The sequence below is a fragment of the Micromesistius poutassou genome (assembly GCF_964030765.1).
Source record: "Micromesistius poutassou genome assembly, chromosome: 21".
NCBI classification, from domain to species: Eukaryota; Metazoa; Chordata; class Actinopteri; order Gadiformes; family Gadidae; genus Micromesistius; species Micromesistius poutassou.
Genome location: NC_140291.1, coordinates 4,687,959 through 4,715,957, shown reverse-complemented (window position 1 = coordinate 4,715,957; position 27,999 = coordinate 4,687,959). Strand labels below are relative to the sequence as shown.

The window sequence follows — 27,999 nt, the reverse complement described above, 5'->3', positions numbered from 1 at the left end:
CTAGGTCGGCCAGTGCTGCTGCCGAGCAAACAAAGATGTCGGAGCAGGAGGGTCTGAGGTGCACCAGTGCCAGAAACCGCGGTGGCGTGCAGAGGGTCGAAGGAAAATTACGAGCCAGCGTGGAAAAGGGGGATTACTATGAAGCACACCAGATGTATAGGACCTTATTTTTTAGGTAACAAGTCTAAACTCGCCATTAGTCACGCCGTTTTATCTTTCTAGGTCTTGCGGCCTGACACTTCCAGATCATTCTTTTTTTTTTTTTTTCAAACAACCTTGCCTTGCTGTGTTGCTCTTAAAACGATTTGTACAATTGTGACTTGCTGCCAACACCCCTTCTCTGGACGTGTTGTGTGTGGTCCGTTTGATGTGTCAATCTCTTTAAAGCCTACATTGGTTCTGCTACATGCTTGCTAACGAGCTAACGTTAACTAATTATTTCAGCGTAATCGTCCATGTATCGCCCCCTCCTCCTAATTAATCAATCTATCGAGCCGATTTGGATATCCGGTGTGGACACAGAGTTGTGTATGCCCGTTTTTATTTATTGATGAATGTCTCACACCTGTCTGTACACCTACTTACAAGTGGCTTACCAGCCACACTACCCATCTGTCAGCTAGCCCTAGTTAGCTACAAACAACCTATGGGATTGCTCGTATGATGCTAATGTTGCAACATGACTAGTACGGTCCTCATAGATTCACATATTTCAGGCGTGTCATCCACGTCTTATTCACGTGTCGCTTGTCACTAGTAGTCGACCTAAGTTGGTAGTCGGCACGGATCGACTTTCTTGTATTTACTCATGTGTTCTCCTAAGGTATATGTCACAAGCCAAACACCCAGAGGCCAGAGAGCTGATGTTCCATGGCGCACTACTTTTCTTCAGCTATAACCAGGTAATGTTGGACTGCCCTCTCAAGCCCTGCCCCTTTTCTTGAACGTCTTGTTGATTGAGTTTGCAATGTGACGGCGATAAGAAATATAATCTATACGTGTGGTCCCCTGTGATGTTTAGACTGAAGTAAAGTAGAAAACTGTTCAGTTTAACGTGTCACACATGTAGAGGATTATACGTTTATGTCTAACAGTCTAAGCCTGTAGTAAAGGTCAAGATGAGATTGCATAGCAATGCAGATACATCATTGTTTTAACTCTGTATTTCTATAAGGTTCTTAATATGTATTATGGCTATGACTGTATGGGATAAACATTGAACACGTTTTTCTCTTTAATACAGCAAAACAGTGCAGCTGACCTCTCCATGCTAGTACTAGAATCTTTGGAGAAATCTGAGGCAAAAGTCGAAGACGACGTACTAGGTGAGTGTCTGTCCTCTTCAAGCACCCGCATGGCCTGATCAGTGATAACACAACGGCTAATTAACTACCATGTATTCTTGTGGGCAAAACCAAAACAAGAGTACCAGCGGCTACATCATTCAGTAGTTTGGCTGCAGATTCATTCACTGTGTTCGCTGAAGATTCACATAGCTAACAGTTGCTCTAAGATGGCTTAACGTTTTGTACACATGTGATGCTGAAGTCTAACCTGATCACATGGCCGATGTGACCACCACATGATTTGGATAGCCACTATCTGACTTCTCTCTTAATAGAACAACACCCTTTCACTTTTTTTTTTTCAATACATTTGCACGTCGATATGGTAATGAATTACCTGCTACTATAACTGGGTCACCTAATATTGGCTTGTTGACAGAAATGCACTCAAGAGACCAGAATTAGTTCACGTTGTAATGAAGCCGACTTGAAGCCACTGAAGCCAATGAAGCCAACACTTATCAGGACAACAAACACACCGCAGCCACTTCATTCAGTCACTTTCATCTCGTTTGTCTGTTGGGGTAAACAAAGAACAGATTTTTGTAGTAACTTTTGATGGCATTTTGCTTCATATTAAATGCAACGGGTGTGGCCAATAGAGTTCACTTGGATTTATATCAATGCTTTTAACAGTTCACCCCGACCTGATGCTAACGAGAAAATATTTGTATACCTGCAGAGCAACTGGCTAAGATATTCAGCATGATGGACCACAACTCCCCAGAGAGAGTAGCGTTTGTTTCCAGGGCCCTCAAGTGGTCCACGGGAGGCTCCAGCAAGCTGGGCAGCCCCAAGCTCCACCAGCTACTGGCTGTCACCTTGTGGAAAGGTAAGATGCTATTAACTGCTATTACTATTCAGTCATGTAGCACACACTTAAACAAAGTGACTCTCACATGACGTAGGTCATGAAGGAGCTGGAAGGGGGCAAGGCACCTTGCTCTCAGGACATCCACAGGTAGGCTGTGGAGACATGGGGGATTCAACCCGTACCTAGGGCTGGACGATAAATCAATAATAAGTAACAATTATTTGCCGAAGGTCAAGGGGGCTATTCCCCACTATTCACGGAGCCTGAGGTGAATAATTGTTTTAGAATATACTACACGTGAACACTCATAATAAACAAGATAACACTTTTTTTGCTAGGATTTGTTTGTTTTTATTAGCGGTTTATTAGTTTTTATTAGCGTGACGAGACGACCGTCATGTTCCCCGCTCCCCGAGTTTCAGATCTCAATCATGGGATATTGCCCAATATCCCGAGATAGCGAACCAATCAATTTGCTCCATCTTAGGAGGTTCACGTGTAGCATATACTAATATCTGATATACATTTAACAGCATCAATCACTGACTCGGCGCAGGCCCCTAAGTCAGTGCAATGCGTTAAAGCAGAATACAATAGGCCACGTCAGTGTGTGATGATGTACATGCACACAGTGCCCCACAAACTGAGGAAAATCCCTGTATGGAAATCCCAGTACACCGGGCACCGTTCAGGTTATTTTGTCTGCAAAATGAGTGCCCCTGGCCGGGGCGAGTTGACTCATGTTTTGGGCCCCTCCCACTAACGATAACTCACTATGACCACCTGTTCTGTGTAGCGTACTACTACTGCTACTAATAGAGTGCGAAGAAACTGTCACCAAAGACGAATAAATTGTCCCTAAAGAAAGGCCATACCACTTTGGTTATTTGGCAATGGTTCGGTTACCTGAAGTCTGACCAAGCACAGACTAGGTGCAAAATATGTCTAATGTCTAAATATGTCTATGTCTATAAGCAATACAAAGAAATACAAGCGCAATGACATACCTTTATTGCAAAAGATGATGCCTATAAGCATGTTGGTTCTGTTGAATGTCACTTATTTATTCTGACTATCATTTTTGGCCATATCGTCCAGCCCCCCCCATTACCTTTCGGCTGGGAGGAGTGGAGCAGCCTAGCCACTGCACTATCCACATAGAAAGCATGCAATGTGATTCTTTTCATTTGTATACTTTTTAAAATGTATCCGACTCTTACTGGTGTCACCGCGACTTCCCCCCCCCCCATCTCCAGAGCAAAACTACAGCGAGTCCCGCTACCACTTCTTACATTCGTCTGACGGCGAGGGCTGCGCCCAGATGCTGGTGGAGTACTCTGCCTCGCGGGGGTTCCGCAGCGAGGTCGACATGTTTGTGGCGCAGGCCGTCCTACAGTGAGTAAACGGGCCTCTTATTGACGGGAGAACATCAGGCCACCTATGATGTGTAATGGATGTCAGGCCCCTGAGCCATGTGGAACCCATCCAATGGCCTTGACCATTGAGCCATTGTTTTTTTATTTTAAATTGCAGAAGAATACAATTTAAAGCATGGCTTGATATATCTTTTTTTTTGTCGAGTAATAAGGGAGGCTTATTTTGAAATGAAGATGTAGCTTGATTTCTGCCCTTTAATTCAGATAGGGAAGTTAATGCCCACACAATAAACTAATTGTGCGTTCCTCTGTTAGTGCTTTGGTAGAGACAAGGGAATATTCCAAGCCCATATTCATCCAATAGAAGCCGTCTGTCCTCCACCTGGGCCTGTTTTTATATGGGCTAAAAATAACTGTTTGTAGTGAGTATATTTTCACTTCACTATCACGGTTTCACTTTTAAGGAGCAAAATCTCTTTCTTGCCTATTTTCATTTTTTAGAAATCAAGATTTCTCCCATTCTACTTTTTTAGTTGTATTAGGAGTCACTTTTATCCAGAGCGACTTGCAGTGTATTCATGTGTCATTTAGGGCAGAGGTTAGGGCAACACCCCAGCCAACACATCCAACCCCCTGCTATCCTGTATTCGGTTTGCCTCCGCCACCGTCTCTCGCTTACCTTAAGTCATTCTTATGAGGAGCACTTTTATTTTGAAGGCCTAAAAAAATGCTAACCGCTCTCTCCTCGGCCTCTCAGGTTCCTCTGTCTGAAGAACAAGAACGGTGCTTCCGTGGTGTTCAGCACGTACACAGAGAAGCATCCGTCCATAGAGAAGGGACCCCCGTTCGTTCAGCCCCTGCTCAACTTCATCTGGTTCCTGCTGCTCGCAGTGGACGGGTAAGTGTGTGTGTGTGTGTGTGTGTGTGTGTGTGTGTGTGTGTGTGTGTGTGTGTGTGTGTGTGTGTGTGTGTGTGTGTGTGTGTGTGTGTGTGTGTGTGTGTGTGTGTGTGTGTGTGTGTGTGTTTGACGACCTAATGCGGGAGTACTTCCATTTGGTTGAAGTACGGTGAGTCCTCATCTTGAGTTTGACAGTTCTATCACAATATATACTATTCAGTCGTTTATAGCAGGAACTTTATCCAGAGCGACTTCTGTGCTATTGTTTGGCGGGTAGGGTGGGTATGCTCTACAGGTACGCTGCTGACATTTGGGGTTCTGAACCCCAAACCTTTCAGCTCAGTGTTAAAGCACCCTGAACACGAAACTACAGTGCCGTCTAAATGGAAAACATTTCTTTATTAAAGCATTTCACTCTGACTAATGCTTGTTGTTTGCTTGTTTCTCCCCAGGGGTAAATTGACAGTTTTCACAGTATTGTGTGAGCAGTATCAACCGTCGCTGAAGAGGGACCCCATGTACAATGAGGTCAGTTCACTGAATCCACTGCGACCCCCTCTAGCGATGTCGTACTTCACGGTGGTCTGTCAGGGTGGCCTCGTGCCGAGTCCATCCAGGTCTCGCCCGTTTAGTTTCTCGCTGAAGACTCGTCTGGAACTCGCTCCCGTCAAAAACAAATTTAAAACCTCAAAACTGGAAGGATCAGCGCTCGAGGGAGCGATATAAATTCATAACGAAGCAAGAGACGATGAACAGGAATTTGCACTGAAGGCTTTTCTCAGAGCTGTTTGCTGTTGTTGAGTGTCACTTTGTTACTTAATCTGATTGGCTGGGGACAGTAAGGCCGTGCCCGTATGTGGAAATCAATGACTGCCAAGCCACGGTGTGACTCCCGCTGTAACTAAGCCGCCCTCCCCCTAGCACACTGATCCCTGGGTTTTCAAAGTTGGGAAGGAGGCCAGATTGATCTTCAGCAAGACGCTGAAATGTGAGCTCACGAGATCAGGTGAGTTTCCCTGATCTCGTGACCCCGCCTATCGTAGGGAGCGTATCATTATAGCCTGGTTCTGCACTGGTCGAGCCTCTGGGCCCGCATGTCATTAAGGCCCAACCCGGAATATATAACCAGATTTACCATTTACCATTTTTTTAAAGTTAGAACATGGAGCTGCAACAATTGGGGCATTTAGCAGACGCTTTTATCCAAAGTGACTTACAATAAATACATTTGTCAGAAGAAGAGAAACAATATATTGCTGTTGTTACAGTAAGGATGTTCATAGAACCAAGTGCACAATTGTTAGGTTAACTCATCCCAAATGGTATTCCCCATTCCCACCCCATAGTGATATAGAGAATCAGTGATATGGTATAGGATCTCCTATGCTCTCTCCCCTCCTACACTCTCTCTATGCCATGAGTATAGGTGGACTCCTACACAGAACTTTGGCTTGTAGAGAATGCAATGTAAAGACTATAGTTATGTGGCTGTGAAGTGTATTCATCTTTTCAATCGTTTCCTCCCCCCCCCCCTTTCCTCCTCTGTGCTGCTTCCCGGATCAGTATCTCGACAGAATAGGTCAACTCTTCTTCGGAGTGCCACCCAAACAGTCCTCATCATATGGTGGACTTCTAGGTGAGTAGCCCACTGCTTGATTCCTCTTCTATTTTACAGAACAATACATATTACTACCAGTATTATTCCCAACAATGGCTGCCTACTCACACACACCCCATGAATAGTCTGTTAGAAGATCACTTCATTCTGCATTCCATAGTGGTTTGTAACCAGGGAGCTTTTGACCCCTAACACCTAAACACAACCTTGTTCCAGGAAACCTCCTGAACAGCCTGATGGGCTCGGGGGAGGAAGAGGAGGGTGAGGAGGTCCAGGAGGACGGCAGCCCCATAGAGCTGGACTGAGAGCCAAGGGGGAGAGAGAAGAGCATAAGTTAAAAAAATGAATTGAAAGAAAAAAAGCAGAACGCAGAGAAAGACAAGCGGACCCCCCCCCCCCCCCCCCACCCCACACGCACACCCCAACACACATTTTTGTTTCACGAGGGGTTGAGGTGTCCTGGTGGAGGCCTGATGTCTCCACTCTCCCCAAGGCCCACTCCGATCCAGACACCCCAGTATCCATCCTTCCTTCCTCTCCACCTTCCTTCCTACCTGTCTTGATGTCAGAACCAGCATCGGGCTGCTCACCCCCACCCCTCCCCTCTGCACCGCCGGGACCCGTCGACGCCAAAACTACAAACTCCGAAAAACCTCACCGCTCTAATTCTAAAACAATTCTTTTGTTTTTCTTTGTTTTAAAAGTTTTCAGGTTTATTTTTGTTCGTTTTGGGACTTTTTTTTCTTGTTTTGTAGGGTTTTTAGAAAGACTCGGACTCCAACAACGTTGCCGAAGAACTTGAGTCTCTTGTCTGCGTTTCTGATCTTTCCTTAAATTGTAAGTGATTCCGGTCTTTTTTTCTCCCCCCCCCCCCTCCCTCCCTTTTCTTCTCTGTGGTTCAGTGCTCCTCAAGTTTGATTGGTGGAGATGGAAGGCTGTAATAGCTCAGCAATTGTGTTACACAGCCCTACAGATTTAACTTCCCCACCATTTTAATAAAGTTCAAAGGTCACTTGACTTCCAGACAGTACAAAGCATCATCGCACGTTGACAACCTTTTAACCAGTTTAAAAAGGGATCGTGGAACCGTCGTGGAAGTCCTACTTCTTTTTGCCTACATGTCGACATTGTCGTGGACTTTCTTTTTTTTTGGCGTGGGGAGGGGGGTGGCGATGTTTATCTCACAAATGTTAACAAAGAACACATTCATTTTGTAGTTTATTTTTACGACGTGTGTTGTGCTGCACTGTATTCATTTTGGTTCTACACAGAAACTCAAGGACTGTTCAAATGTATGTCGCCTAGTCATTCAACCGATTCATTTTCTTCTTTATTTTAATTATGGTGAAGGGTGACTGGCACTACCAACTGTCAATTCCCAAGACTGTGGCCGACTGTTGGAGGGTTAAAATAAAACACAGGAGAAATGAATGTGGTGTCTACGGGCAAGGGCATTCAAAGGGCCCACTCTCGCTATTTCATTCCCGGCTCATATTTGTTTCACCTATCTTTGCAATACCACCAATATTGCCGTCATTGTGTGTGTGTGTGTGTGTGTGTGTGTGTGTGTGTGTGTGTGTGTGTGTGTGTGTGTGTGTGTGTGTGTGTGTGTGTGTGTGTGTGTGTGTGTGTGTGTGTGTGTGTGTGTGTGTGTGTGTGTGTGTGTGTGAGAGATCACCTGGCATAGTGTGTGTGAGAGAGACTGCAAACATGATGGTACAGTCGTTGGAATGCAATTAACCTAGTCTCTATATAGAGCCCTCTTTTATCTACGAGGTGGTGCTATGACAGGAGGCCATATAGAAAGACCACAGGCTACTCTTTAGTTCCTTTTTAGTTTGCTTTTTTTTTTCCCCCTTCTTGTTTTTGAAACCCTCACACATTACGATGAAAATCTATTAAACGGTGTAACTGAACTCACAGCACTGGAGTGTGTTGTTTCTGTTGGAACAGTTTTTATTTCTGTTTTTTGTTTGGTACAGTCGGGCTGAATGCAGAAGGACTTCAGTACTAAGCTCTGCGCTCATGGCAGTGTAGACTGGACATTTAGTCCTTAATTTAAGGAGTTTATTTGTAGAATCTGCTTGATTTTCTCCATCTCCTTTCCTCAATGTCTGTTCTTGAATTACTTCAATTTTTATCAATCTTAAGCAATTAATTAGGTCAGTCTGCTCTGGATCTTTACACACACGAGGGGTGATTACCCCCAACCCATCCACTTTTGCACAAGCTTGGAGTATAATTAGTTTACTTGCTAATTATTTATCTTGAGGTTACTATGGCTACAATGGAAGACAATAAGTCAGTAACAGAATGTGATTGAGAAGGCTTTGAATGTAAAAGGCCAAGATTTGTGATTTTATTGAATATAAGTGTTGTTTTTAAAGTACTAATAATTAAAAATGGATTGGTGCAGATGAATACAATTTGCCATGGGGTATTATGTTAACACTAGTCATTTTTATTCCAAATCTTAGATTTGATGCTTTTGTTTGACATCGAGTCAATACATTTGGGAATTTAATTCAGGATTGGAACTCTCAAATCAAAGTCTTAACCAAATTGATGATTTACAAATTAAATACTTACGGGAAGAGCTGTTCTATTAATAAATTCACTTTTGTCAAACTGGAGCTCCCTAGTTAATCCTATTGTGACTGTTTTTCATTTATTTACATAACTTTCCTTATGGTTTGTAGCGGGGACTGTTGCCTTTTCGCTGATTGAGCAATTGAGTAAATAAACCAGAACTGATTCAAAATGTTAAGCCTTATTCCTGCTTTTCTTCAAGACTAATACAGTGAAACTATCAAAGAACCTTGACAAAAATCTCACGACAAAGAAAAGGGTGTAGAATTAACTTTTGTATTATTAAAATGGCAACATCTTCCACACTTAAATCAGATGTGCTTGATTGGTTATTCAACATACTGATGTAACTCAAAGGTTACAATTCGTTTTTTTGCATTTAGTTAAGGTTCATATTTTCATTCATATCCATGGTGACTTGGCTCTTCTTCACAAAACGACCCCATTTATTCAGGCCCCTAATGTGAGGGCACTAGGACCCTGCAGGTTGAGAGGACCACGGCAGTCTGGCCCATCCTTGATTAGTCCAGCCGCTGCAGCTTGGGAGAGTTGTGTGGAATGATTTCACATTTGCCGGCTTGTGGCAGAAATGTAGACCTGCTTCACTCAAGCCTGGTTAAAGTTACATCTTCTGAATTATACAATGAATATGTTTTATAAACCAGACTTAACACACAGAAGCAGGTCACTATAATCCAAAGGAAACGATTCAATCAACCAAAACCGACATTGAAACCATGACAACGACGCACTTGGTAGCAACCATCTCCCCTGCTCCCGAGGACAAAATCCATCTCCTTCAAGCCCAAGAAGCATCCGACACGGGTGGATCTATTCCCCTTCAGTACAAAGTCCAGCGTGCTCTGCGAGTGGTCTGGAGCCGCTGGTCCTGGCTGTGTCCTGGTTGGTGGTTCAGGTCCGGGACTGCAGCGTGAGCCTCTGCACCATGTCAGCGATGTGGGCCATGCCGGGCTGCTGGGCCTGTTGCTTGATGTACTCCAGCGTGCGCACCTGCAGAGCGGGACCCCGGGGGGGATTAACCACCAGACAGGTGACGACGGTGTGTTTGAGGGTCTGTATGAAAGGGAGTTATAAATACGACCTACCTAGCACGCCTGGGCTACGCACATGTTGATGCATCAGACGGCTGAGATTTTCTTATCAAATTAGATTGTCCTTAGCTTTTGATTTATCTGTCACAGCATAAATTATTCCACTCGTCAATTATTTTATCCAAGAAGAATGTTCAATAACACCAATATCGTTTCCCATTAATTTCTTTCCCTCTTATTTAAATTTCAAAGAGCGAAGAGGAGTAGCATTTCCCTCCATTGCGGTACATCAAGTCAGAACCCACACTTAGGGGTGGGTGGGTGTGCAGGGGTTTGAACTCACGGAGGTGCGCGTGTCGCTGCAGCCGTGCTTGTGGTTGAGGTTCCAGAGGTTGACGGCCAGCTGGTTGAGCTTGTTGTTGCGCAGGTCCCCATGGGCCAGCAGCGAGCTGAACAGAGAGAAGGACAGCGAGCCCTGCCGACGCACAGTTTGCTGGGTGAGAGGGTCGAAAGGGAGGGAGGGGGAGGGTGGAAACGTATGAGTTGCATTGCATAAATATGCAAATATTTGTGGAGATACACATGTTGTGATTTATCTTTATTTGCATCGTCTTTTGTTGGATTTGCTGCTGTGGATCCTGAATTTCCCTTCATGGATGGATTTTCTTCCCACAGTTACATGTTAATATTATCTCAATAATTTGTATTTACCCATTAACCAAGTATTTACCCATTTACCTACTTAACTATTTAATATTTAGAAAGAGAAGAAACAGATTAATTTCCGACAGCAACTAAAGATCAGAGATCAGAAGAGATGGTAGGGGGCAGCGGCTCAAGCTACCAGCAGGATTTTAAGAGCTCTCCTCCCTTACCTCCTCTCGACCAAGGCTCTTCAAGTAATCCAACACCTGGCTGATCAGCGTCTCACACAGCTTGTTGATCTCTGTGAGGAACTTAGGGTCGCCCCCATAAAGAGTTTCATTCGAGTCCACTGGAAGAGGAGAGGAGAAAAATATTGAGAACATGCCCACAAGCTCTGGCTGTCAGAGAAAGGACAATTGTGGATTTATATGTGCTACCTTTGGGTATGGAGTAGGGCTGAGTGTGCTACCTTTGGGTATATGGAGTAGGGCTAAGCACGTTACCTTTGGGTATGGAGTAGAGATACGTCTCCTGACTCATGGCTGCCAGCAGGGGCAGTGCGCTGATGTAAACCTTGACCTTGGCGTCCCCGTTGTCCTCCCAGGTGTAGTCCTGCACCATGTTGAGGACCCCTCGCACCAGGTAGAGCACGCCATGCTCCGGGTGGTCCTACAGACACACACACGCACATCCTCGTTAGGAAGGAAACACGAGAAACACACACACTTTGTAATACTAAACACGTGCCAGCTTTTACAGAATCTCGTACCACTTACTGAGGACATTCGGCCCCCATAAGTAGAACACACACACATAGGTCCTCATTAGGGTAGAATCTCTGCAGAATCACACACACACACACACACACACACACACACACACACACACACACACACACACACACACACACACACACACACACACACACACACACACACACACACACACACACACACGGTGGAGTTACCGGGACAACCAGTAGCATGGCGAAAAAGTTGTTGATGAAGTCGAGCAGGAGGCTCTCGGAGGAGCGGCTCTTGCCCTCCACGCTGATGGAGCGAGGGACCTCCGGCAGCAGGCTGACCGCGGCCTTGAAGAAGGCGTCCGCTGAACACAGAGAGGGCCGCGAAGTAAAGGAGCCAGGGGGGGAGGAGGCAGAAGGCAGAAGAACAGGTGTTTAGATGTCTTCCATCTATGAGCCAAACCTTTATATATATATATATATATATGTCTTTTTTTATCTAATTTATTTTTTAATGTCGACTAATTAACTGTAAATGACATGAAATACATTTTAAGCCGATAACTGTAGGAGAGCAAAAACTAAAATTTGTGAAAAACAAACAAAAGTTAAAAAAAGTTATTGCCACTGAGCTCTAACCCTGGGAAAGACACTGGTTGGCCAACGCCACCTGTCCGGAGAGCAGGTACAGGCTGAGGCGACAGAAGATGCTGCTCAGAGATGGAATGGTGATGAAGCTGTAGGCAGCACACGCCTGGAGGGGAACATTGGCCCCAAAGGTAAACACACATACACATTTTACTATACTCGTGAGGACCTTCATATAGATTTGTGAGGAGAATTATATATACATGTGAGGACATTTATTTATACTCATGGTGACATTTATATATAGCTGTGAGGACAATTATATATATACTTGTGAGGACATTTATATATACACTTCAGAGGACATTTATATATACTTGTGAGGACATTCATATACACTTGTGCGAACATTTATATATATACTTGTGAGGACATTTATGTATATTTTTGAGGACATTTATATATACTATTAGTGTATGTGTGTGTTGACTCACCCTGACGAAGGCAGCTGTTTTGCGGGAGTGATTACCTCTCATCATCCGCCTGGTCTCCATGGCCAACTGATTCACCGTCTGTCACACAAACACACACACTGTTCACAAGCACAGACAGACACGCAAACACACCAGCCACAGTGCAGCGAGACTCACGTGGATGAGCTGCACCAGGACGGGCTCCAGGTTACAGAAGGTGGCTCTGGCCTCCACACAGAAGCTCAGCTGCTGCTCAAAGTCACGCCCAAACCAAACCTGGATGGACAGACCGGATACACACACAGTGACCGAGTCGGCTAAAGAAAAACACTGAAAGACAGATAGGAGAGATGCAAGTGCTGCACATGGAGCGCAGATTTCTGCTCATATTTGTAGACCCAAACAGAATGGTATTGTTTAAATGCAGCAAAGCACACAGAGCTAGAATGTACTGGAGCTGTATTTTATTGCTTGCTACGTATAACACTCTAGGCTGTTTTAGACTTTGAATGAAACATCATTTTGGCATATAATTAGTAAAAAATTACAGCAAACTAATGGTTAAATGGAAAGATTCAGCAGATCTCCCGACATAGGGCAGAGGTCAAGCAAGGGAACAGCAAGGGAATAGTAATATTATTCTGTCCTCACCATGCGAATGAAGCCGCTGATCAACAAAGACAAAGATCTTTTCTCATCCTCCAGGGTCATGGCACTGTGGGAACACAGTATATTATTCTTACAAAATGTGTGATACCCAATTAGTTAGACATTTCCTCATGGCTGGTGGTCAACTACATGTAATCTTATTCTGAGCGATGTGTGAATCATTCTCGGTTCTCGAGCAAATACCAAAAAACAGTGTTTCAAAACATGATGATACACACACACACACACACACACACACACACACACACACACACACACACACACACACACACACACACACACACACACACACACACACACACACACTAGCTTACTTGACGGAGTCGTGCATGGCCTTGCAGACGTGCAGCAGTGCGTTGAGGATCACAGGGTCCCTGGTGGGCTCCAGCTGATGTCTGGGTGTGAGGACAGACCCATACTCATGAACCCATGAACCTACTGCATTACAGGTCACACTGCAACCAAACAGCTTAAGAATGACGACAACGTTTTCCCTCAGTTTGACAACACCTCGAAAAGAATAAAATAAATAGAGTTAGAAAAATGTCAGTGAGCCTACTTGATGAAGACCTCCATGATGGTTCTGCACACCACCACCCTCACGCTGTCCTTCTGGAACATGTCCAGAAATGGCAGGAAGCGCTCCTGGGGAGGGTAAGTGACATTATCAGGAAGTGACATTAGAAATATGTACAGAAACAACAACGCTGTAAATGTATTGAGGTTAGATGTTACGATGGACTTGTTGTGCTGAGCTTAGTCAAGTACTCATTGATTGAAATAGTGCTGAATCAGCATGCAAATGTCCATTATGATGTATTATATCAAATATCTTTATGCATATTTAAAACAAGAAATCACTCACCATGGAGAACAGGACGGAAAAGTCGTGGAAGTAGGTGAGAATCTTTTGGATCACAGACTGCAGCTATGAAACCAGCATAAAACACAGAGTCACATACCATCACCTGACAGTCATGATTCTAGTTACTCCTTTGGAATGGGAGCGTTTGATTGGCCGGCTGCTCGGTCCCATACCAGAGGGTAAGCGTCCTCGAAGGCCCGGTCAGGGGTTAGGTGCTTGATGATGTCGGCCAGGACGGTGTTGACCTCCCGTTTCTGAGGGAGCGCACGTGAACGAGAGTCAGGAAGAGGTATGATGAGGAGGGACGTGATGTCAGCGATGATGTGTAGTTAAACAAGGTTAAACAAGGACCAGTGCTGGGAGTTCAGAGTCTCACTGTGTGTGACTCACTGTGAAATGGCGACAGGTGAATTCCACCCAGATCTCGGCACAGTGGATGTAGTCCTGAAGCCAGGGGAAGAGCTTGTCAAATAGGACACACACACACACACACAGACACACACACACACACACAGCTGTCAGGTGCGTCTCACCTGTGGGCCGCGTATCTTGGTGATGACCTTCCAGGCCTCGTTGAGGATGGTCAGCCTCTCTGCCTCCGGGGGGTCGGCGCAGGCCAGGCTGCGGCCCAGCGAGCCGAACAACAGGTGCTGAGCGACAAGAAGAACCGTCACACACTCTGACACACAGCACACAATGCTTTTGTATCCAGAGGGTTGCACGACCACTACGATATTATATAGTCAGATATTATTTTTTGAAAAAATATATATATATACACACTCAATCATTCTATACTTCATACTTTAATCATACAACAGACTTTGACCACTGACCTTTGGAAAGCCGGCCTCATCGCAGTCTTTGATCATGCCGATGAAGTCTGTCGCCCGGGCGGCCACGAACTCGGCCCTGAACGCCCACATGACGGAATTCAACAGCAGGGCACTGTGGCGATAGGGGAAATAAGAGGACGTTTTCACTTTGAATACAGTGTTATCAATTACGACACAATGCTACTGGCTGTTTACATTGCATATGTGCTTGACATTTACGCCCCAATTTCAAACTATCATCAGTCCCAATTTGAATATAAACTGAAAGTGAAACTGCATATTTAAATAAATTTGATGATCTAGGCGTCTGCATCATCAAGTGCTTGATTATCCGTTATCTGCGCTGATTAGTGAAACTCACTTGTTACCCAGCTTCTTGCATCTCTCCATCATCTCTGTCAGAAGAGGCTGGAATAGAAAGAAGCCCACACTTAAAGTCATGTTCTCCTTCACCATTCTTAACTGTGTAAGGTGTGCTGTAGGGAATCACAGCAACAGTGTTTAATATGGAGGACTTTGTAGCTGTAGTAGTATATGTGGGTAGTCAGACCCTGGGGGTTTGAAACTCAAAGGGTTTGTTCAAACCCCAATGCCCGCTGTCGATCTGGACTAAAGCATCTGCACAAAGCCTACATGACACATGACGCATGACTCAATAGTGAAAGTACCCAACAATAACCAGCGACGACTGTGGGACAGTGAGAGAGAGGTGGCGAAGAACCTCTGCTTTTGCGTTCCAGAGCCATAATGGCTGATCCGGAACCGCGGCTGCCTCGCTCCCCACTACTACCACCTCCCCCCTGGTGGGCGCTACGTACGTCGGGGGCCCGGTAGGCCACACACTGCAGGATCCAGTGGATGGCGGGCGAGTACAGGGTGAGGTACTGTGGGATCTCCACGTGCTGCAGCACCAGCTGGTTCTGCACGCTGTCCCCGTGGATCTGCCGGAAGGTACTGAGCAGGTCGAAGAAGTTCCGGTTCAGGCTGTCCTTCAGCTGGGGGGCCACCTCCATGCCCACCTGGATGGATGGATGAATAAGTCGATGGATGGATGAATGGAGGACATTCTAAAGGGGATTTCACTTAGATTTTCACTTAGATTAGCACACCTGTAGGGCCACCCATAGACTTTTGCGGGCTCAGTCGATGCAGTCTGCAGAGCAGAGGATTGTGGGGCCAAAAAAGCATGCTGGCTTGCATGCTGCGAAATGCAACCGAATGTAGTACAACATCCCGGTATATTTGGCATACTGCATTTTTCCTACTATGTATTGGGACATTAAATATTTTTCTGGCAGACTAAATAGTATGGCAGTATGGGCATTGGAACGCAGGGTATGCCTATGGTTATTGATATGTCGGAGAAGATGCCAGGAAAGACCCTCACGCTCTCCTTCCTACTTTACAGGCAATATGGCCGTGCAGTTCAGAGGATGAGATTGGCGCGTGATATGCACCAATTAAAAGCAATAGTAAACACCAGTGGAGAACAGCTGTAGCTCATTAAGCTAATTATGGTCTGAAGCCATGCCAGGGCCCATAATCATCGTCATGAGACACACTGTGTACGCCCCTATGATGACACCTCTGTGATGAAGGCTAGTAAGAGCTTTTCAAATCGATTTAATATGGAACACATTCCAGATCCAGAATACTGAATGGGGGGGGCTCACCCTGCAGAGGTAGGCCCTGGCGTAGACAGCCACCAGGGGGTCTCCTATCCCCCTGATCATAGCGGTCAGTCGGGGCAGGGTCTCCTGAATGCCGCTGGGAGGAGACAGACGGAGAGTGGATGAGGCTATGACATCATCCATTCTAAAAGGCTGATATGGCGCGATAAAAGATTCACTTACGTTTTATTCAAGAAGCGGTTGCACTTCAGGATGGCCGCCTCAACGTATCTGTCATGGCGGAGGTCAACGAGTCAAACGTATACAAATTGTCTGCAGTCTGTTGGTGTCTGTGTGTCTGTGTGTCCGTTACACGGGGTGGGTTACAGGACTAGGTAACAGAACACCGGGTGGGTTACAGGACTAGGTAGTAAGAGTGTGTGAAGGATACAATCTGGGGATGAGCTCTCTGATGGAGGCGATCTTAAAGAACCAGTTCAGGCAGGTCTCCTTCGCCGTGTCGTTGACATCAGCCGCAGTAAACGAGTCTGAGAAATAATCGAATAATCAACAACCAAAAACGTGCAAAGAAATGTACAAATCTATACAGGTATACCTTTTTAGCTTCCACTATACATGCTAGCATCTAGCACTTGTGTTAGCTCCGATGTTGGTGGGCTTTGCCACACCAGCAATCCACTGCTCATATATGTGTAAGCAGGTGATAAATAAAGTCTATGAATCCTTCAAAATTAACACAGAAAATGACATGAGACAGATCCAGCATTACAAAATGGCATCCCGTGTTCTGCTCATGTGACTTAACCATCATTCAAAATGGAAGCTGACTACACAAAAAACAACACACACACACACACACACACACACACACACACACACACACACACACACACACACACACACACACACACACACACACACACACACACACACACACACACTTTACCAGGTAAGGTTTGTGAGTCCGCCGAGCACATGCTGGAGATTCTGTCGTACACTAGACGACCTGGAAGCAGAAAGGTCACAGCTAGTCAACACAATGCTGATGTACAAGGTGTGTATATCAGGTGTTCATTTAAACAGTCCATGTGTGTGGAAGGAAAAACAGGACATGGACTTCTTTGTTTACGAACCAAAGGTGTCGAGTATGTCTGTGATCAGGACAAACTTGCTGGGATAGAACTGGATCACGGACGTGTCGGACAGGAGTTTTGAGCACTGTGAGCAAAGTAAAAGTATCCCATAATATATATTAATTATATACAAGTTGATCACACACACACACACACACACACACACACACACACACACACACAACACACACACACACACACACACACACACACACACACACACACACACACACACACACACACACACACACACAAACAAACAAACAAACAAACAAACAAACAAACAAACAAACAAACAAACAAACAAACAAACAAACAAACAAACAAACAAACAAAAACACACACCAGTGTTTTGGAATCCATACAGTTATAAAAATGACAACAAAGTGAGTTGAGAGGGTGGCATTCTCTGAGGAGAGGGCGGTAATCTGTGCCTTTCTGTTTTCCCATCAATAGTGAAATTGTTTTGGTACAGGAATACATTTCAAGGGACCCAAAGCATCTTACTTTACATCATTGTGTGTCAACCAAGCTGTCCTGCTGGTATGGACCTTAATGTGTTGGTGAAAGTGAGTTTCCTGGTGGTTGTCCTACCTGGATGACGATCTTGAGGGCTTTGACCTTCTGGTCTGTGGCCCAGGCCTCCTTCAGGGACTGGTTGAGCTCTTCAATTCTGTTGGCGTACTCCTGCTGGGACAGGTTCAGCAGCTCCCTCTGGGAACCCTGGACACACACACACACACACACACACACACACACACACACACACACACACACACACACACACACACACACACACACACACACACACACACACACACACACACACACACACACACACACACACAGCATTAGGCTATAGTATAGCTAAACACAATACCCTATAAAATGACAGCTATGCGATGGTCTCCGAGAACTAGTAGGGGGTCAACCATCTAGGGTGAAGACTGAGGATCCTGTACCTCCTCCTGGTCATCCAGCTCCTCCAGCCGCGTCCGGACCTTCTCTGAGACGGCTGAGGAGCCCGGACTGGGGGCCTTACCTGGAGAGAAGATGATAATGCGCCGTTAGTGGAATCCTTGTAATTACACTGTACTAATACACTGAACATAGCACTACCACAAACATTAACTCCATTCCTCCTCAAGTGCTTCATCATGATATTCTGATATTTCTGCTGATTAAGTTTCATTGTATTGGAGCTGATATATAATATATTGTATTTATATTTTGATGCCTGATTATAAGTCTCATAAAATATATATATATATTATGAAAATACCTTTATCCGTTCCCATGAAAAGATTCTAAAAAAGAAGAAAAAAGGTTGAGCATTAAATTCATAGAATAAAACGACAAACAATTAAAATCGGTTCCTCATCATCTATAAGCATGTGCCAAGTGGCGGAAACTGGACATTGCACTTGGACAATTCAAACTCACTGCAAGATTTCGGCACTTGAATGGTTAATACTCACGATGGACAGCTTCTCTGTTGTAGTAAACCTGGCCAGGATTTCTCCTCGTTTAGCTGACCAGGGTTCAAAGTCAGTTCCCACCACTTCCTCCTCTCTTTTCTTCCTCCCCAAATCCTGGAGACAATCACAGGTTGGCTGACATTTTGCTAAACATTTGCCCTTGTGTGTGTGTGCATTTTGATTGTTAATGTGTACCTCTGTGCACAATTTGTCGCTCTGTGTTTGTCTGTGAGAGAGCGAGAGAGATAGAGAGGGAGAAGAAGCGGGAGAGAGAGAGAGTGTGAGTGAGTGAGTGAGTGAGTGAGTAAGTGAGTGTTTGCATGTGTGTATCTCCCTACCCCTGCTGAGCTGCTGTGTGAGAGGCTGGGGATCTCAATGGCGGAGGCAGCAGCGAACATGGACAGGGGGTCTGTCCCGTCCAACATGGAGCTCAGGGGGTCCGGGGCCACTGAGGAAGAGGAGGAGGAAGACGAGGACGTGCTGCCTTTACGAGTCCCTCGGCGTGATTTGGCATCCGTCACCTTGATGGAGAGGAACAGCGTTGTCATGGTGATGTAACGCTGGTAATGTGCAATGCAATGAACAGTTGGTGTGTATTAATCCTGGTCACTGTTAATATAGATATTAGTGTCAACCCTACCATGGTGCTACCTAGTGTCCAGCTCTGTTATGTCATGCATGATATGTTACAGTATGCTATGTTAATTGATGTGGTGTTATGTATGTTATGTTAATGAGTTCAGTCAGATGTTTATTCCACTGATTTTGAGAGGAACAACTAGGTTTGTTTTGTGCATAAGTTCTAACTTAAAATGCTGTCATGTTTTCAAAAGGTATAGGGCTGTATATTAAACCCATTTAAATATAATTCACACAAGATAAGTACAACATATTTATTTACAATCATGGCGTTTTCTACATCGATGAGGCATTGTCAAAAATAAATGTTTAAATGATCAGCTAAGAGAGAGGAAGAAAGATATATGACATGAGAGACTATGGATGCGCATTGCGACTTGAACCTGCTGTCGATCAAGGTCTCATTTAAGTAATGCTTTACGTACAGTGATTGACTTAAGGGGGTGGTAGTCTCCAAACTCCACCGGCACGCACTCCAGACGAGAGGACTGGAGCTCCGCCTGGTAGCGGCGCTCCCGAGAATGCCTTTGAACACCGGAGACAGTCAGATATGATAAACAATGTGTTGACTTCTATCCTAATTAGTTTTCGTTGATTTACCAATAGCGTCCAAAAGCTAATGCATGCACTGCAATGGGTTTCGTAGAACCTGAACGTTTCCAGAATGGATTGATGCAAAATGACAGATCACTTTATGGACCATCATACCACCATTATTTTGTACATATTGGTATACACACATATACATATAGAAATCTAAGTATTTTAGCTTTAAATGTGCTACAACAAGGCATCGGCTGTGTCTGAAAAGTTCCCACTGGATCAAACTTAATGAACGATTCGTGAGAACTGTTACTCAAAATTATATTGCATGTGACTGTGACTGTGTAATGTTGACACACGTAAAATAAAAATACAGTTTAAGTGCAACTAGCATACCAAAAATACTAGAGTTGATACAAATATTACATATTACATTCAGCTAATCAAATATTGAAGATGATATAAACATTTTCCTTCAGAAAAAAAGCATCTTACCACTGCACCGCAGCCATGTTTCTGCAGTCATATGACATCCGATCACTTCCTGGTTATACACAACTTTCTATAACTCGTTTTTTATACACTGACACATATCGCATTATAGTACACTACTTTGATCAACATCTATATTGTTGGGTGAGTCATAGTAAATGGCAGTATGATGCGCCTTGCGTCTACAACGGATAAGTTCAATCGGGTTTTTGTACGATAAAAAACACAATTTCCCATGATTCAACGGTGAGCGTGTGACGCGGAACAGGGAAGAACTATTATGAATATTGATGCCATCATCTCCAATGGAGGCTGCAGCAGCCAGTGGATCATGTGTTAGTGAACCGGTTCAATCGTTTCACTTGAAAGGGTGAGTGAAGGGTTTGAATCGAGCATATCGGTTCTTTCGCATGTATTTAAAATACCATGTTGACGTTGTCCGTTTAATGGTAATGGGTAAACTGTAGATTATCACACGCAGACCTGCCTGTTTCAAGTCAGCTGGCATAGCACTGAGAAGGTGAATTAGATAGGATTAGGAACTAGAACAAGACGCACATCCTACTAAAAAGTGAAATGATTTGTATTGAAGATGAGGCTTGTTCTCCAAGACCCTTGCACACGCCCCAAGAGGTTATTACAATAAAGTTAAGCACTATCGTGCGATGATTAATCATCTTGAGCCCTTGCCACCTACAGTTACATCATTTAACTATCATGTTCATTCTGTTTCATTTCCCGTTAACCCACAGGTGACACAGGTGATGGCGTGTGTAGGAGGACAGATTAAAGCTTCACTCCGCTAAAACCAGCTTTACGCTTACACCTGGAAATTTTGTTTCCATAGTGCTTCCATGCAGTGCTGTTCAGTGCCTCTACAGTGTTATTTGACACATGTTTGGGTATAAAGACCTGTTTTGATGCAGGTCCGGAGGCAACTTGTTTTTGCTAACGTTAATAATGTGGTCACGACACAAACGATGGTATCCATTCCGAAGCAACTTAGACGAATATGTATCTTTTTTATTGAGAAGATGCATGCCATTAAGGTGCATCTAGTGTTTATATAGGCAACTTTGTCAAGGGTGCCTTCCATCTCCCAAAACATTAAGCCTGGTAGTCTAAAGACCCCACTCCCCAATAATATAAGCTGTAATATGAAAATTGTAAACCAAAACATTGAAAGTCATATTGTCATTCATCATAGAAATATCACCAACCTGTTAACATGTACTTGAAATGGGGTTTTCATAACAAACAGACCCATCATAACCTCCACCCCTTCTGTTGTTTTATTTAAGGCTCACATTAGTGAACCACCAGTGCTGCTGTTGATCACGATACCAGCCATGCCTTTTACCCTGTGTAACCAATACGCTCACTTTCACGAAATACCGACCCCCGGATCATATAACCAACCCCATTCCCTCGTCAGGAAACTCATCCCTCCTGCGTGTGCTCTTATATATAAGGTTACCCACTTCTGCCTCAACCACCGTCAGGTTCTTAGACTTTTTGTTTCTTCTAAACAAGGTATCAGGTCATCACCATCCGATAGTCTTTTGCATGTTAACGACGGACATCTCTCCAATAGAGGGCGGGTTGGATTGCACTTTTGTTTTTGTTAGTGTTGTCGGATTGCTGGTCAGAGAGGGTCAGAGTCAATCCCTTCGATTCTGTTCTGGATCAATTTGGTGGTTCCACTGGCTTTGGGAACCCTCCTTTTTTGGTCTTTGGGAATTTATACCAACTTTAAGAACAATACGTGAGGCAACCTAATTTTCCCCCCGAGCCCCACAAGAATAACAACAACAACAACAACAACCATGTCGACATCCCCGGCCATCAGACTACGCTACGAGGAGCTGCTGTTCTACATGGCCTGCCTTTGTAATTGCTGGTCGCTGGTCCTGTGCGTGTGTGTGTGCGTAGAGGTCAGTGGCTGTAGGGCAGGTGGAGGTGGAAGCGGTCGAGGAGGAGGAGGAGGAGGTGGCGGCGGCATGCGTCTGAGTGGCGGCCGCTGGACGTGGAAGCTGTCCCGCGCCATGCGGCTGGTGCTGCGGCGGTGCCGTGCGTGGCGCCGTGGCAAGAAGCAGGGCTCGGGCGGCGGGGCGGGAGAGCTGTGCAGCTACGCCAAGCTGCTGCTGCGGTCTCTGTACTACAACAGCCTGACCAACTCGGACACGGTGCTGGACTGTGCGTTCGAGCCCGTCTACTGGATCGTTGACAACGTCACCCGCTGGTTTGGAGTGGTGAGTTCCATCATGTTGTTTGTTTATCAGAGAGGGGGGGGGTGTAGTAAACATTTATTTTATGTCAAGTGTGAAGGCACTATAGTTTGTTTGACTTTGCTGCTATGGGACTTCTCTCTACCCTCACCACCCCTGGCCCTACATAAACTGTCCTCACCTCACTTCAACACAACTCCCCTCACTGCTCCTCTGTCATCTCCTCTGCGCTTCTCTCCTGTCATCCCCTCCTCCTGTCCTCCTCTCCTCTCCCCTCTCTTCCTGTCCTCTCCTCCCCTGTCCTCCTCTCAGGCATTTGTCAGTCTGGTGGTCCTGCTGATCTCCTCGGTGGTGATCATCGTCTACCTGTGCGTGCTGCCCATTATCCTCAGCACCTACCCGGCCCCCTGGATAGTTTGGCACCTTCTCTGCGGCCACTGGCTGCTGGTCATGGTGGTCTTCCACTACTACAAGGCCACCACCACCCATCCGGGACGGCCACCAAAGGTGATCCCAGGAAGTTAAAATAATCGTAAAATAATAGTCTATACAATTGCCTTGAGCAAAGATCTCAAGCCTCTTCCACTCCCATGCTCCTTAATGACCTGTATCTGATTTCACTGTATGCCACCTTAGTATAACAAGTATTAAAGTGTTACAATGGTAATTAAAATACATTTATGTAATGAATTAGAGGATAACATTGATCTAATCAATCTTTTTTTTTTGTCAATGTCACCGAAACAGTATATTAATATGGCATAAAAGTGAAATAAGATTGGAAACCTAACAATTTACCGTGATGAACAGTAAGTCATTGGAGTTCGGAAGTGTATGTATCTTATTAAAAATTAACGACTGACTGTCTTGGCAGGATTGACTGCTTGGCAGGATAGCGTGATTAATGAGGTGTCTCGGATGCTTGTAACTCCTTCCCCCCCCCACATCACACCGAGATATCCTCACCCTTTGTCTTCTTCTCTTGGCCCCAGGACAAAAGCGACGTCCCGGCGGTATCCATCTGTAAGAAGTGTATCATTCCAAAGCCAGCCAGGACCCATCACTGCAGCATCTGCAACACGTAAGACCACCTCAGGCAGCAATGAACACAGTTTTGCTCTGGGATGCACTACCTCTGTCTGGTATCATGCCCTCTCGGTTGAGTGACCAAGCGTAAAGTCAACTGTAATTTCCTTCAGCAAATTTGTATGTAGGTGGGATAATCGTGTTAGTATTTTACATTTAGCAGACTCCTTTTTATTTTTATGGGCCGATCACAAAAATTGGAATAGGTAGAAAAAGTGCTGTATGACAATACATGGCAATACAGTAGATTCCTACATAGAAGCTATAGGAATCAAAAAAAAAATTGTTTGTTTGTTGTTTCTTTTATTAACTAAAGCATTTATTGTTTTTTATCACAGGTGTATTCTGAAAATGGACCACCACTGTCGTATCCTTGTGACTACCGGCCCTCATATTAAGTTGATTATATGTTTTCACCGATCCTCCATGACTTATGGTTTCCTCAAGATTCGGCAACAACGATTCGTTCTCCGGTGTGTTTCCTTCTCCTTGTGGATTAGGTGTTTTTCCTTAACCCCCCGTGTCCACAGCGTGGCTGAACAACTGCGTGGGGCATCTCAACCACCGCTACTTCTTCTCCTTCTGCCTCTACATGATGCTGGCCTGCATCTACTGCAGCATCAGCTCCAGGCACATGTTCACGGAGGCCTACAACGCTATAGAGGTGAGTCCCTCCCCCTCCCCATCTCTCAGGGTGGTAGCCTGATCCATCTAGCCATCATGTATCTGGGCTGACATGCCCACACATGCTGATCGCACTAGAAGCTAGACTTTGGAATGGCTTGTAATGGCTTATCAACAGTAGTCGTTGTAATACTAGTTTCAGTGACTTGTGTTTTAAATGAACTGTACAAACAATGGTAAAATGCTAAACTAAAGTACAAAATGCACCAAAATCTGAGTGAAAATAAGTGATGCATTTTGTACTTTAGTTGAGCATTTTACCATTGTTTGTACAGTCCAAATGATTTACACAAATGATTCAAGTATAAACTATTGAATGACATATTCAAATGTCCTTTTAAGGAAATGCTAAAATGACAGCTTGTATATTTGTTTACCTTGAAATACTATCAAACAATAGGGTTAAAGGATACTGGTAATCGATTAACTAAACCTGAAGTTAGTCCTTCATTTAAGCCAAGGTAACCACACTTTCCTCTGTTCTTCAGCTGGATTTTATTTCAGTGCTAGGTTTAAGGTGCCAGTTTTAAATTCCTCCTCCTTCAGTCAACACACACACACACACACACACACACACACACACACACACACACACACACACACACACACACACACACACACACACACACACACACACACACACACACACACACACACACACACACACACACACACACACACTAACAACAGCGCCAATGCAGAATGGGGAAACAGCGAATACAAAGCGCTGAAGGTGATGAATATCTCTCAATTAGTGGTGTGCCTCCTATATTAGGTTTTACCTTCAAGAGGTGGAGAGGGGTAGAGCGTGAGGGGGAGAGTCGGGGAGATGTGTAGAGCGATTAAAAAGGGAGCACAACAGCACAAGCTCAGATGGCCAACGGCAGCAAGTGAAACGGGAGACTGCAGCTAGTATCTGTTTGCTGGTCTCCTGTTCATCGTAGTCCAGGAAAGTGGGTTCATCTAAACATTGATTGACGGCCAGATGGTAAACACATAACCTGGAGTACCAATTTAATTGGCTGTTTGGAGATTTTCCGGGTCATACCGTCGTGTTTTGTGCCCATATTAGGAGTTGTGTTCCATCGATTTGAACATGGGACCTAAACCATTGTTAAGCTGACCTTTTTATTGAGTTGAGTTAAATGGTTGTGGTTGGGACATATTCCACACAGTCTTGTAACGCACTGGGAATAAACAATCATACTAAATGTGGATGTAAGTACATAGATGATTAACCCTGTTGTATGCAATTTGCTTACCGCTTTAACTTTTTTTATTTGTAGGAATTATTCAAGCCCTCCCCTCCATCCTTCACCTTCAGAGAAACAACCTCTCACAAGGCTATCGTGTTCCTCTGGGTGCTGACCAGGTCAGGAAAAGTCTCCTCCCTTCACACTTTCTCTTTAACATGTTACCCTCTCTAGAGTTACACTGTTTAACCGGCTTACCCTTTCAAGACGGCGGATATAAACTATAGAGTAATGGGTAACTTGGGTAATTTGCTACGTTTAATATGACAGAATAGTGTAATGGATAGGGTGCTGACTCTTAGCCAAATGGTACTCGGTTCGAGACCCCAATATTGGATAGCATCCCCATCCGGTCATCTCTGGTCCCTCCCACGACCTCAATTTTTGATCCCTTACTTCAAATATTTGGTTCATGGATCATTATAAAAGCAGATTATACTTTGTACCTATAAGTTTTTCTCAGCTGCTTGTCCGATGAAGCAAGCAAACTTGTCAGGGAACTTGTGATTGGCATCTGCTGTTATTAATGACAATAAATGATTCAGAGGAAAATCATCCACTATGAAAATAATCGTATTTCGCAGCCCTAGTCTCTTTGAATCAAAGTGGTAAATAGTCTGTTGTAGTCGGGTCAGGGGTGTAATGTGTCCTCCTCGCAGCTCGGTGGCAGTAGCCCTGGGGGCGCTGACCCTCTGGCACGGCATCCTCATCAGCAGAGGGGAGACCAGCGTGGAGCGCCACATCAACCGCAAGGAGATCAGGCGGCTCAAGCAGCTTGGCAAGGTGACGTCCTGGGCCCTGCGTGTGTCTACATGAACTGCTAGTTTACTGTACGTGTTTTGAGTCCAGTAGGCGTGATTATACAGTGGCCGCTGTGTTTCTCTGATGGCTACCCATGACACTGGGTGATTCACTAAGTGTACATCTCGTCCACTTGGGTGATCGCCAAATCTCTATAGCTGTAACTCGATCTCGCTATGGCTCTTACTATCTCTATCTTTCTATGTCTACGCCCCTCTGTCATCGATGGATATCATAATCTATCTCTATCATAATGCTGACATCCAGCAAACATCCATTTTGTGGTATCTTGGCTGATTTATTTTCGCCTTTTCTGAATGCAGGTCTTTAGAAACCCATACCACCACGGCCCACTGACCAACTGGAAGATCATGTTTAGCGTGGAGAAGCCCAGGTGAGCTTCTCTAAGGTCAACTTCCACTTTTGAAAGTGATTTATTGTAGTAGTGGTAGTAGTAGTAGTAGGCATATGTATAATGTGAAATGGTAGAGCAGTTCCATGACACTGCTGGGGAATGGGGTTTGATTGTTAAGGCTTCCACCAAATCACATGTTATATCAATAGCATGACATGGGTCTTCTCACCTCTCTAGTCACTGGGTGACGCGGGTGCTCCTGCCTTCCAGCCACCCCCCCGTGGGGGACGGGATCACATGGGACTGCAAGTACACCAGGAAGGACCCCCTGGCCGTCTGACCCTCCATGGACATCCCCGCGCTGGAGTAGTTACTACGTCAAGATCTAGCCGTGTCCAGGCTCCGTCTGAACCTCATCGTTTTACTGACTTATGGTGGACGGGAGAACTTCCAGATACGTTCCTTGTTGTGTTTTTTCTCTCCTGACTGTTAAATGTCGTTCAGTTGGCTTCCGTCCAGCGACGGACTCAAGTTGCAGAAGAAGGATTCCGAGGGTCACCTTTGCTTCTGAAGCTGCTTCAGTACATCATGCGTAGGGGCTTCTTCATCCTCCTTATCACCTTAACATCGGCCCAAATGAGATCCAAACGTTGGAGAAGCCCTTGTTTAGTTTTCACGAGGTTGTTTCTGAGAGCAAACCAAGTAGGGTCTATGGTTTTGTCAAATTTTTGTTGTTTTTTGCTGTATGAGGCTCTACATTTCCTTCTTTTATATCATGTTCCCTTACCTAGGATCAGGTTTTAATTTTTATTCAATTCTTTACATACATTCACACCTGGAATGAGCACCTTTCAGTGCTTTCCAGTTGTCTACCAGCTTTATACTTTCACCAAATTGTACTTTTGTTTGGGCCAAGCCCTGCTAAGCAAGCTAATTTCATAAGCAAGTTGATGTCTTGTTACATTAATTTGATTTCATATTCATTCACATTTTAGCTGTTTTAATGTTTTATTTCTCCAGTGGGACTGGATGACCCATGACGGCTACCACACCAGTTAGATAACACCTATCAAGCTCTGAATCATGTTTGAACAAAAACCAAATATTTATTTACTTCTTTGTAATCAACACATGGAATGAAACGATGTCTGGCTATCCCGACCCT

At 44.7% G+C, this 27,999-nt stretch overlaps 3 protein-coding genes across 4 annotated transcripts; 2 read left to right on the top strand and 1 right to left on the bottom strand.

Annotated features, from left to right (window-relative positions):
• The first annotated feature begins 11 nt into the window (after nt 1-11).
• get4 (guided entry of tail-anchored proteins factor 4) lies at nt 12-8,815 on the top strand. Its single transcript, XM_084485961.1, has 9 exons — nt 12-175; nt 824-902; nt 1,244-1,325; nt 2,029-2,178; nt 3,417-3,555; nt 4,294-4,434; nt 4,887-4,962; nt 5,998-6,070; nt 6,269-8,815. The coding sequence occupies exons 1-9, from the start codon at nt 36-38 to the stop codon at nt 6,355-6,357; spliced, it is 969 nt and encodes a 322-aa protein (XP_084342087.1). The 5' UTR covers nt 12-35; the 3' UTR covers nt 6,358-8,815.
• vps35l (VPS35 endosomal protein sorting factor like) lies at nt 7,608-20,476 on the bottom strand. The gene is made up of 30 exons (XM_084485960.1): nt 20,431-20,476; nt 19,818-19,917; nt 19,092-19,274; nt 18,754-18,867; nt 18,558-18,582; nt 18,238-18,317; nt 17,870-17,998; nt 17,276-17,360; nt 17,089-17,148; nt 16,573-16,669; nt 16,365-16,412; nt 16,185-16,278; nt 15,330-15,530; nt 14,873-14,919; nt 14,512-14,623; nt 14,209-14,325; nt 14,066-14,119; nt 13,849-13,929; nt 13,676-13,738; nt 13,370-13,455; nt 13,125-13,205; nt 12,793-12,856; nt 12,319-12,417; nt 12,163-12,240; nt 11,720-11,834; nt 11,306-11,445; nt 10,842-11,007; nt 10,569-10,687; nt 10,037-10,186; nt 7,608-9,652 (listed from the first exon to the last, which is right to left on the bottom strand). The coding sequence occupies exons 1-30, from the start codon at nt 20,466-20,468 to the stop codon at nt 9,554-9,556; spliced, it is 2,925 nt and encodes a 974-aa protein (XP_084342086.1). The 5' UTR covers nt 20,469-20,476; the 3' UTR covers nt 7,608-9,553.
• A 251-nt stretch (nt 20,477-20,727) lies between these two features.
• Nucleotides 20,728-27,209, top strand: zdhhc16b (zDHHC palmitoyltransferase 16b). 2 transcript variants are annotated; one of them, XM_084486027.1, is made up of 10 exons: nt 20,728-20,797; nt 22,360-22,679; nt 22,968-23,162; nt 23,648-23,736; nt 24,080-24,108; nt 24,272-24,405; nt 25,712-25,797; nt 26,338-26,461; nt 26,803-26,873; nt 27,072-27,209. In XM_084486027.1, exons 2-10 carry the CDS (start codon nt 22,428-22,430, stop codon nt 27,172-27,174), a joined length of 1,083 nt encoding a protein of 360 aa, XP_084342153.1. In that variant the 5' UTR covers nt 20,728-20,797; nt 22,360-22,427; the 3' UTR covers nt 27,175-27,209. The 2 variants fall into 2 exon arrangements, with proteins under 2 accessions (XP_084342153.1, XP_084342152.1); XM_084486026.1 differs by lacking the exon at nt 20,728-20,797 and having other exon boundaries at nt 22,047-22,679.
• Nucleotides 27,210-27,999: the final 790 nt, after the last annotated feature.